Source organism: Parus major, chromosome 3 (assembly GCF_001522545.3).
Source record: "Parus major isolate Abel chromosome 3, Parus_major1.1, whole genome shotgun sequence".
Taxonomy (NCBI): Eukaryota; Metazoa; Chordata; class Aves; order Passeriformes; family Paridae; genus Parus; species Parus major.
In genome coordinates, this window is record NC_031770.1 from 42097069 (window position 1) to 42108708 (window position 11640).

Genomic DNA, 11640 nt, shown 5'->3' on the forward strand with positions numbered 1-11640 from the left:
TCGGCGGCGGCCGCGGCGGCCACGAGTGACCCGGCGAGGAGCGGGAGCCTCTCTCTCTGCCCGACGCGCGGAGCCCGCAGCCAGCCCAGGTAAGCCCCGGCCCCGCCGCCAGCACCCGCGGCTGCCGGCCGGCCGTGAGGCTCAGCCCCGGCGCCCTGTGTCCCCGCAGACACAGCCGAGACCATGTGTGACGAGGACGAGACCACCGCGCTCGTGTGCGACAACGGCTCCGGCCTGGTGAAGGCTGGCTTCGCCGGCGACGATGCCCCCAGGGCCGTGTTCCCCTCCATCGTTGGCCGCCCCCGCCATCAGGTACGGCGCGCTCCCCCTCCGAGCCTCCCCGCACGCCCTGCCGCAGCCGTGGCTGCGGATCCCTGCTGCCTTCCAGCCCGCCGCATCCTCCCGTCCTGCTGGGGAGCCCCGTGGTGCTGCCCGTGGAGAGGTTGCTGAGCCCCCGCTCTCCCCCCCTGCAGGGCGTCATGGTGGGTATGGGTCAGAAGGACTCCTACGTAGGGGATGAAGCCCAGAGCAAGAGAGGTATCCTGACCCTGAAGTACCCCATTGAACATGGCATCATCACAAACTGGGACGACATGGAAAAGATCTGGCACCACACCTTCTACAACGAGCTGCGCGTCGCCCCAGAGGAGCACCCCACTCTGCTCACTGAGGCCCCCCTTAACCCCAAAGCCAACCGTGAAAAGATGACCCAAATCATGTTTGAGACCTTCAACGTCCCTGCCATGTACGTGGCCATCCAGGCTGTGCTGTCCCTGTATGCCTCTGGCCGTACCACTGGTGAGTGCTAACTACTGCTGGCCCCTCTTCCCCAAGCAAGGACGCCCAGGACTGGTCCCCCACATCTGACGAGCGCTCTGCCCCCCAGGGCAGGACCCTCTGTGGGCCACATCTCTCAGATGGCTGCTTCTTGTCTCCCCAGGTATCGTGCTGGACTCTGGTGACGGTGTGACACACAACGTCCCCATCTATGAAGGGTATGCCCTGCCCCATGCCATCATGCGCTTGGATCTGGCCGGCCGGGACCTCACGGACTACCTGATGAAGATCCTGACTGAGCGTGGCTATTCCTTCGTCACCACAGGTAAGCACCATTCCCTCCTCCAAAAAGTTCCCTCTCGCTTCCATCCCTTACGCTCCTAGAGATGCTCTTACCCCGCTGCAAGTCCCAGAAATGGTCTCTGGTGGGAGCTGATGTGTGGCTGGTGGTCTGGAGTCCCAGCAGACCTATGGAGGCAGTGCAAGTGCTCCCTGCTCCTCCTCCTCTGCAAACACTGACGCCTTTGCTTCCCCCTGACAGCTGAACGTGAGATTGTCCGTGACATCAAGGAGAAGCTGTGCTATGTGGCGCTGGACTTTGAGAACGAGATGGCCACCGCTGCCTCTTCCTCCTCCCTTGAAAAGAGCTATGAGCTGCCTGATGGGCAGGTCATCACCATCGGCAATGAGCGTTTCCGCTGCCCAGAAACCCTCTTCCAGCCTTCCTTCATTGGTGCGTGACCCCCTCCCTCTCCCTTCCCTCGGCGGCTCTCCCCTCTCCCCAGAGTCACCACGTGGAGCTCTCGCTTTGCCCTTAACTTGTGCCTGCCTGTTTCCCCCTGCTGCCCCCAGGTATGGAATCCGCAGGTATCCATGAGACCACCTACAACAGCATCATGAAGTGCGACATTGACATCAGGAAGGACCTGTACGCCAACAACGTCATGTCCGGGGGTACCACCATGTACCCAGGTATTGCTGACCGCATGCAAAAGGAGATCACAGCCCTGGCCCCCAGCACGATGAAGATCAAGGTAAGGCTGGAGCACGAAGGTGCTGGGAGCAGCCTTCTCCTGCCGCCCTTCCTGCGGCTGTGCCGGGGCTGCCGCCCGCAGCAGTCGTGTTTGCTCACTTCAGCTCTCTTGGTGTTTTCCAGATCATTGCCCCACCTGAGCGTAAGTACTCCGTCTGGATCGGCGGCTCCATCCTGGCCTCCCTGTCCACCTTCCAGCAGATGTGGATCACAAAGCAGGAATACGATGAAGCTGGCCCATCCATTGTCCACCGTAAATGCTTCTAAACATGTTTACATGATCACTTTGCCAACCACGCTCAGGATGACAACCTTGAAGGTTGCAGGCGGCCGAGGGCCTGCAACAGCCATGTAACTTTCTATTTTGTAAGGATTTCTGGTTACTGTTGCTGCAAAGCTCCACGTGACACAGTGTATGTAAAGTGTACATAAATTAATTTATTTTATCTCGTTTTGTTTGTTTTTAAAACCAATGCCCTGTGGAAGGAAACAAAAAACTTCAAGAAGCATTAAATCATCAGTCATTCTGTCACTCCCTGATGCCGTTGTCTGTCGTCATTTGCTCGGGCTCTTCCGTCGCTTGTGGACGCAGCGTGAGGGTGGTGGGCGGTGGGGCTGGGCTCCCCAGACAGGAGCAGGACTGGGAGGGGACAGGACCCCAGCCAGCTCTGTGACCCCCTCGGGGTGCAGGCTGCTGGGTGGCACTGAGGGCAGTGCGGGGTGGCTGCATCAAGCTGCTGCAAGGGGGGTGCCCTGACACTCTGCAGAGTGCCAGTTCCGGCCGGGAAAGGGTTACCTGGAGCCTTTGCTTGCAAAATAATTCTTTTGGCTCAGCCTGCCAAAAAAGTAGCCCTGGCATGCTCCCGAGGAAGGCAAGGCTGGGGCTGAGGGCAGGTGGCGGGTGCAGGTTAAATAAAGAGCTTTCCACTCCACTTATGGGTAACCCACCTGCCATCGTGCTGTCCCTGGGGGCCTGAGGGCAGCCAGGGCCACTTCCTCACCCTGCCTGACACGCTTGCCCTTGCCAGTGGTCACGCACGAGGAGCTGCTTGAGAAGGGACCCCCCCCTCCTCGGCCCCTTGAACCAGCCCTTCCCGGGATCACATCCCGTACTCAGGAACTCCCTAGGAGCAAAGGAAAATCCCAGGGGCTTCCCCTTGCTGAGAGTGTTTGCTCACCCTGGCTGCCAATGAGGAGGCAGAGCAGAACGGGAGGAGGGAAAGATGCTCCTGGCCTGTCTCATTTCTCTCTTACTGGGGTGAGGGGGATCCAGGACCCCCCTCTATTTCCAGCATTCATAGACACACACACACTCTCCAGGTGTTCTCTCTGGGAGCTTCACTCCCTCTGGGAGCCATCCTAAAGCCCCACCAGGCTTGGCACATCTTCCAGGCTCAGGGCATATGTGCAAGAGCCACCAGCCTTTGAAGGAGGAGGACTTCTGGAGCACAGGACCCTGCAGGAATTTTTATTTGCTCACAATTGTGATTTTCCGGGAAGAGATTGGATGGCTAAATTGGGAATGTAAATTAATATTGCAAAAGGTGATACAAAGGCAAGTTCTGTTGTACCTTTGTATCAAATGTCTGGCAAGGCCTATGCTAAAGTGAACCCAGAAGTGTGGGCAGCCCCAGGGAAATAGGGAAAATTAGATATGGAGCCTCTCCAAATTACCCTGAAGCAACCAGGACAAGACGTGTCTAAAAGCAATACCCTGTTCCAAGAGAGGGAAGGAAAGGCTTACAGCCTGTTAGTGAGTCCTGCTAAAGGCAGGGCTTTTGGAGCCAGGGATGTCTCCCTATAATGCTCCTATCCTGCCAAACAAGAAATCAGATGGAATCCATAAAATGCTGCAGGACCTACGAATAATAAATGAGATGATTATAATGTGCCACTCCACTCAGTGCCTGAGTTTTGGGGTGTTCTTTTGCTGCAGGAGACAGCAGTACCAGGGGGAAAAAAGATGATTTACAGATAAACTTCTAGCCCAGGAAGGTTTTTTGCTCTGCTGTGACTATGCTAAGGGTGCATTTGTTTTGCATTTTGGCTGGTTTTATTTGCATCAAAGTGAGAGCCACACACGAGTTCACTTTCTTGTTTAGCACCATCCCAAAGCAAAAGCCTGTGGGAGGAGCTGCCCTGGTCCTTCCCTGGTATCTGAGGACAGAGAGGGCCACGGGGCAGCCCTAAGGGCTCTCAGGGACTGGGGATGGACTGGAAGCCAGTTGTTTCCCAAAAAACAGCTGCTTCTCAAAAAGCAAACACAAACTTTCATTGCCATTTGTGTAGTGGCACGTACTCTACCAGTCAACTCCCTGTTGGGATTTTGGGAGGTGCCTAACATTAAGTCCTCAGTACTTGACCCCTGATCTCAGGCTCAGCTGTGGCTTGGGTGGTGCTATGAAATAGATTTTAAGACCTGCTTCTGTTATTTAATTAAAAGACTGTTTTAGAGACACAGATAAAAGTTAGCTTAGAATAGTAGCCTCATGAGTTAGACAGCATTCACAGACTCCACTTTTTCACCTATAATTTTAATTTATGGCCCTAAACCCACAGTGGAATAGGCTGATTTTTGAAAGGGGGAGTGATGCTGAGCCAGCCACTCATCTCTAGCCTGATAAAAATCAAAGGGATCAGGAGATGCTTACTCCTTCTGAATAAAGACCTATATTTTGCAGTGCCAAACTTGGGTTTAGGACCCCTGATGAACACAGCTGTGGGCAGAGGTGAGTCCTTCAGCAGTCAGGGTGTGACACAGGCACTACCTTGCACCGAGAGGCTGATGCTGCCACTGTCACATCATTGTCTGCTGCCTCTAACAGCAGCATTTGTTCTCACTCTCACCCCCAGCATCAGGTATTCCCAGCAGCCCCAGTGCCAATTTCATCCAGTTGAAGCTAAGTCCCCTAAAGTACATTCTTACAAATGACTAGTTTGTTGTTTTTGTTGCTTAATCAGTGAGCAGGGATGTCATGAGTCTTAAGCCTATGAAACCACCCTGTTCAGGTTTTAATTTCAAACTTAGACACTCTCTTTTATTCTGAAACCAGCCTTTTATTTGGGCTTGGGGTTTTCCTTAATATTTGTAGCAATTGAAGACATGATTATTTGGAAACAGGTGAGTTGGACTTTCATATGGCTCACAAGCCCCATTATTGGGAAGGTGTTTTGGAAAATTTTGCTTGTGCACAGTGGTCTGGGTTGTTGCGCAGTTCTCAATAATTTCATTACCCTCCCTGCACCTCTAACAGTGCTGTTGGCAGCAGGCAAAGGATCCCCAGGACCCAAAAGATCCCCAAGACCATCATCCTCTGTTTTGAGAAAGGTAAAGGGACAAATGGGACATCAGAGGAGTAAAAGGGGAGAGAAGGAAGGATGCAGGACACTCAGGTACTGTGGGAGGGAGGCTTATGAAGGGGATTGGCTTTTGCCTGCACCAAAATCATCATCTGGGGCTGCAGCTCACTACAGACATATGGACCAGGGCTGGACAACCCTCCATAACTTAAGTCTAAATCCAGCAGGCAACCCAAGAAGCTGCCCTTGGTCCAAATATCACCAAGGGATGGAAAATCTCGAGAGAGGAGGAGTCCTTGTAAGGACAAAAATTATGTGGGGCTGTTTAGACCAGCTTGGGAGGAACAGTCATGACTGGGTTTTGGTGTAAGCTTCCCCCAGATCTGCAGATGCCTGGGCCATTACCTCAGTTATATAAGGAGCTAAGGGAAAACCTGGGCTCTGAGGGAAAGTCTTGAGGGAACGTGGGAATGAAAGAGAAAATGAAATCCTGGAGAAGATGAGCACACTGGATTTTTATTCCTAATTTTATTTTGGTACAGATTTTGCTGAAGTGGAAACCTGCATTTGCACAGAGACCAGAATGGGGTACCCTCCCACAAAGGTGATGGCTTTGTGCAAAGGGAACTGGCACCCCAGCATGCTTCTCCCCTTGGGTTCCAAAACTGCAGAAACAAAAAGCGCTTTGACCCACAGTACTTACTGGGCTTGGATTTGCTGAGGGAATCAGACCTGACATCAGTGCAGCCCCACTGTTCACTCCTTTGACTGTGTGTCTCCCATGTAATATTTATTTAATGAGTTTTACTAAAGGGACAAAATAAAGGCCACCTGAAAATTATCACCACTTCTCACAGGGAATTCCTAAGCAAAAAATTCTGTTGCAATCCTTATTTCTGAAATGGAGGCATTAAAATGAAGGTCTTCAAAGAGTCAGATGATTTTATTTTCTAGGAGAATTTTGTGATTTTTCTATTTTGTTAATCCACAGGGAAAAATAATTGAACAGAATATTTCTTGTTAGGGTTTATTTGCTTATTTATTTATTTTTGAATCAAACAGGCATTTTTCTTAAAAAAAAATAATCGAAGAGCTATACAATTGCATAGATTTTCATGGCTCATTTCCTGGGGCTGGAAAGTGGAGTACACAAGGGTGACTGTAACCTATTGATCAGCCAGTGGGTAACTGCAGGCAGTGCTGGTGTGCAGGGCAGATGCCAGTCAACATGGGCTGCTTTAGCAACAGGACCATTCCAAATGTCCCCCAGCCTTGCACACTTCCCTGGGAACTGCTGGCAACTTTGGGGATCCTCTTCAGACCCTCATGGCCAGAACATATTTTGGAGGGACCAACAGGTTCTGGCTGCAGGCTTTAGGAAGTAGTTGTATTTGCAGCTTGCAGACACTCTGTTTTTCATTTGTCCAGGTTCTGAAAAATAAAGCAGCTGCTGATTGCAGTGCAGCAGGGAAAGCCAAAGCATTGCTGGCTCCCACTAGGGCTGTGTGCTGTGTGTGTTGGGAATGAGCAGATGTTGGAGAAATTCTTAATTTCCCCACTTGTCTCCTTCTTCCCCCACTCCAGGGCACCCTGTCAGCCTTGAAACTCCCCTGCCTGTGGTGACTGGGCAGCTCAGTCTCTGTGCCTGCAGGGACCACAGCCAAACCCCGTCTTGTCTCGGCTGCTCAAGGCCACGCTCTGAAAATAAAGCTGCAGCTTGGAGGCAGTTCTGGCTGTTGATGTTCAGGGAGTGCCACAGGCAGCTCGGGAATGAGCCTCTATGTAACCCCACCTCAGGGAGCTGCATATATATAGCTCCCTGGAAGCAGTTTTCTTCCTTGGCACATCACTCCCACCCATAACTCACTCCAAACAAACACTCCCTGCTCCCCTGTGCCCTCACTGCTTGGCTTCCAGCAGCTTCTCTCTCTTCCAGGGTAAACAAGGCTTTAAAGTTGAGAAATCTGCTGCTGGAGGGAGGAGGGAAAAGGGGGAAGATCGCCTTGAAAGAAGACTCTCACACATGCTCAGCGATGAGCAGCCCAAAGTCAGCATCAGCAGGCATCACCCTTGAGCCTGGCTCACAAAGGCAGGAGAACCGGGGATGCATTTGCAGTGGAGGTCACACCTTGTCACACTTCTGCTGGGCTGTCCTCTGTCCAAAGCAGAAGTGCTGTAAGGCCTCAGGTACAGGTGTGTGAGGAGATCCCTGCACGGACGTAACTCTGCTCTTTTCCCCAGGGAAGAGCTGTCCTGGTGCCTGCAGGCAGGGACAAGGGTGCTCCCACGGGCAGACTGATCACGGTGGTGTCACCGCTCATCCCACACCACTGCTTCCTCAAACCCCCTGGACACAGACACCAGCTCATCGATTCGAGTGCAAAATAAAGAGAGCTGACACTGCCAGTTGTGGTGTCTGAGCTGCTGGTGCTGCCTTGGGTAGGTCAGAGCTGGGAAGGGGACAGCCAGAGAGCAGGGAAAGCGCCGGAGGCTGGAGCAGTGCAAGAACCACAGCACTGCCAGCCGTGCTGGGGGAGCAGACAGCGACAGAACAGCCCTGCCCTTCCCAAACCTCCCTGTGGCTGCCTGCAGAGGGAAGGACGGGACCACACAACTGGGAGGAGATCTGTGGCAGATCAACACAAAAGAAGGCCACAAGGTTTCGAAGGGCAACTGTATCTGATCTGTAAGGCTTTTAAATTCCCTCCAGCAACAATAACCATGAGAATTAGTTACGATAACAGCGGCATAAGAGTCTAAACCAGATCCGGGTTGCTAGCACTGAGCAATGCTGTCACTGGGCTACCTGCAGAACACAACCAAAGGGCACTGTGGGGAGCTCAGCCTGTCCTGCACTACATTCCATTCAGAAAATTAGGAGGTTCAGGTGCTAAAGCTGCCCATTTTCTTGCCACAAGTTTTTCAGAGTGTTATGGGGAGCCCGAAGTACTTTTCCAAAGGCTGAGTATTTTTTCTATAAGAGTTTCTTGTCCTGGAACCCCTTATTCTCAACACTAGGAAAAAAAAAATCAACTAAGAGCTACCAGAAATTCCTTATCGAAATCATTTGGAAGTAGTGATGGTGTTAATCCTACTTGATCCCAGCAGCACTGCAGAAGGTGACAGTCCCTGTTTCTGTGGCTGCAGGAACCAAGCAGTTCAGTATGGAAAGCTGGTTTTCTTCCTCCTTTCTCTTTTCCCATACCAAGCCTCCATCACAGTTTTCCTCTGTGACCATGAGCAAGTCAACAGTCATAGCTCTGTTTGTTCCCAGCAAAGTGGCTTTTCTATTTTCCATCTCCAAGGAAGATAATGAGGAATAGCAAATGCTCATGAAGGGTTTTGAGATGTTGTCATAGAAGGTGTTTGGGGAATGTGAAATACTTGTGATCCTAAATTTAGCTCTGAAAGTCATGCAGCCCTGTTTCCTGGCACAAATACCAGAGAAAGTCTTGAAATCTGAGCATTTTCCAATTGCAGCCACAAGCTGGAGGCTGCAGTAGCCACAGGTGGTTCTGGGAATCTCTGGCTGTGCCCCCCTGCAAGTCCTTTGTCTTGCTGAGAGCCCAGACCTGCCACTTCCTCCCAAGCTGTTCCCACCAGCAACCCAAAACACCAGCAGTTTCTGTCCTTGTTCTGGGTGTGACTCCTTGATATTGAGCCTCCAAGAGCCCTTTGTGATAAGATTATTCTTCAAACCTAATAGAGGTGGCAAACTGAGGAGGATTACAGAGTTCAAACCAGTACACTCAGTGAGAATATGCAAAATCTTTCTTGGAATAAATTTTTTAGGAGAAACGTGGTGAATAATTTAGACCCTTCTACTCTGAGATTTATTCTCTCTTTCTTTAATTTTTGTTAGACCACTGAAGACAGCCCATCCTGGCCAAGACTGCGTGGTCAAGGTGTTATGATTCCTCTATTCACATTAGATGGTTTAAATGCCAGACAGGTTAATAAAGAAGATTGGTTCTGCTTAGACAGCAAAATACGGTATTAAGTGGAACTCAGAGCTAAATCCCAAAGTCAGCTTAAAAAGGGTGTAATTCAATCCCTGAGGTACTTAGCTTCTGCTGACACCTTGCTTTATTTTCTTTTAGTGCCTGCTGCACAAGTTCCAGAGTGGAGAAGCAATTGTTCAACAGAAAGTTGATGTAACTCCTGTCAAAAAATCTTGATCAGAATCCAGAAACCAGGTGTAGCTCTGCCCAAACTGGAGGTGCTTGGTTTCCTCCCCAGTTGCATCTTCCCGTGGCAAAGGCTGGGGCAGGACTGCGGGCAGCCCAGGGAGTGCACCTGCTGAATGTGCATCACCGTTTAAAAATAAAAAGGGGAGAGAAAAGAACAGCACGGAAAATATTGCAAGGTCAGCAGATGGCAGGGGGGGTTTGGGCAAGGACAGGACAAACACTGGGATGGAGGCATAGCCACGGAAAGAGGAGGAGTCTGGGATGTTCAACAACACAGAAGTAATGGAGAAGGCTCTGGGGTGCTGTAGTGACATCACACTCAGTATTCATTTCTACTCTTTGTGCATGTTGGATTTGCTCTAGTTCAGCATTGCAGCAAAGTTCCAGCCCATGTACCCAGTCTCAGATCCCCTCTGCTGCCATGCGAGAATGCTGGAGTTGATTCAGCCCCACTGAAGCTGTGTGGGGACTATCAGATTTGGTTAATTTTTAAGTTCTTGGTTGATCAGGTCTCAGATTAAGTAAAAAAGCCATAGCAATAAAAGCAATCACAAGAGGAAGCAGAAAGGAGAAAGAGTGAATAGTTACTTCTGATGCTGTGGGTCCAGAACCTGGCACAGCTTGAGGCCACGGAATGTATAGGATGCATGTATAGGATTGTTCTGTAGAGATTTTTTTTCTCATTTAATAATTCACATCTGTTTTTTCTCCATTTCCTGTGGAAGAATCTGTCTGAATTAAGTATCAGTTGAGAAAATGAGGGTATAGAAGAAAACTGAAGAGCAGTAAGACCCAAGTCTGGGCCACAGGTGTTCTGTAGGAGTTGTAGTTTTGATGAATAACATACATGGGTGGAAAAAAACCAAAACAAACCATTAAAAGAGAAAATGTTTTATGGCATAATCGTTATGCCATTGACTTTGTGTTGGGAAAGATTGCTGAGTTGCAGTGCTGGAAACAATGGCAGGCTCAAGCTCCAAGGAGGTATTTTCCTTTCTGACTCTGGCTTATCTCTGACCAGCACAAGGGTAAGTGGCTTTGGAATAGCTTTGGAGAAAGTAACATAAATACACTGGCTGCATATGGGAAGGGTGTTTTTATATGGGAGGTGTAACTGTAAGGAGGGTTTGGTACTGCTAAATGAATATTTAAAGCAAATGTCTGATAAGTTCTTCGCTGGCAGTTTCACTTGTGAGTCATGTTGCACAGTCCCCAACCATGCCCCTCTCTATTTATAAAGTCATGCCTTGCTAAATCTGACTCGCTAAACAAGCCCTCCAAGATGTGGAGAGGATTCTAGGGGCATGGTGTGGGAACAAGGGAATAATTTGGAGGAGTGAGGGAACTTGGAAAGGACACAACAAACCACTGCATGCTGACTGCCCTCTGAAGAGCAGACCAAATGTGCTGCTAGGCTTTTTCCCCATGAACTAGCCCAGGAGGCAGAGGTGGATGGCTGCAGTCTGCTGGGCACAAGGTGGAGAAAGAAGAGTGGAGTGAAGATTTGTCTGAGCCAAGCCCCTGCAGGTGTCCCAGGATGTGAGGAGGAGCAGGGGGAGGTTACTCTAGGGAAGCATGCCAGCAAACCCAGCAGCCAGTGGTTTTCTCCCTGTGCCCAATGCCTGGAGGGAGGCTGGGGAGCTGGAGCTGCTCCCTGCCACAGCTATGGAGTGGAAAGGAGACTCAGTGGGGGTCCCTGCCGGCATCTGCCCTGGTCCCTGCCACACACGGGAGCCCTTTCCGGGTCACTGCTCCCCGGCTGGCTGCAGCTGTGGGGTGCCTCAGTGCTGACAGGGCTTGGATGTGCAGGTCAGCAGGGACACATCTCCAGAGCTGCATCCTCCTCCCTGGGGTTCTGGCTGGAGCTGCAATAAAACGCGTTTCCAAATGCTGATAACATAGTGGTTATCAAGTAGGTCCAGCACGAGAGAGATGAGGCAAAAGGATGTGAGGAATGCTGTGGAAATTGTACTGGGAAGCACAGCAGGGTGCCACTAAGGGCAGAAGGAAGAGTACTGACCTGTTTTGTCCATATCCTCTTCACAGACAACAGGCAAGGAGGGACAAACACATGCAAATTGCTTTTAAAGAGTGGTTTGGATGAATGCATGATCTTATTCTTTCCCTGTCAGTCATTTTTCCATGGTGGTCATCTGCAAATGACTGGGAAAATGAGAGATGAGGGCTGAATGTGGGACACACGTACATCCTGAGTCTGCCTTTGCAGAAGCAGGGCCCCATCACACGTAATGGTTACCTGGAGAGACAAATGCCATCATCCCAAATGTCCTTCCTCCTTCTTCCTCCTACTTTATATACTGACATGTTATGATGTGGTCT

General features: G+C 50.6%; 1 protein-coding gene across 1 annotated transcript; it reads left to right on the forward strand.

The window, feature by feature from the left end:
• Nucleotides 1-6: 6 nt before the first annotated feature.
• On the forward strand, nt 7-2350 carry ACTA1 (actin alpha 1, skeletal muscle). Its single transcript, XM_015623359.2, has 7 exons — nt 7-89; nt 170-312; nt 474-798; nt 941-1102; nt 1319-1510; nt 1630-1811; nt 1934-2350. The coding sequence occupies exons 2-7, from the start codon at nt 184-186 to the stop codon at nt 2075-2077; spliced, it is 1134 nt and encodes a 377-aa protein (XP_015478845.1). The 5' UTR covers nt 7-89; nt 170-183; the 3' UTR covers nt 2078-2350.
• Nucleotides 2351-11640: the final 9290 nt, after the last annotated feature.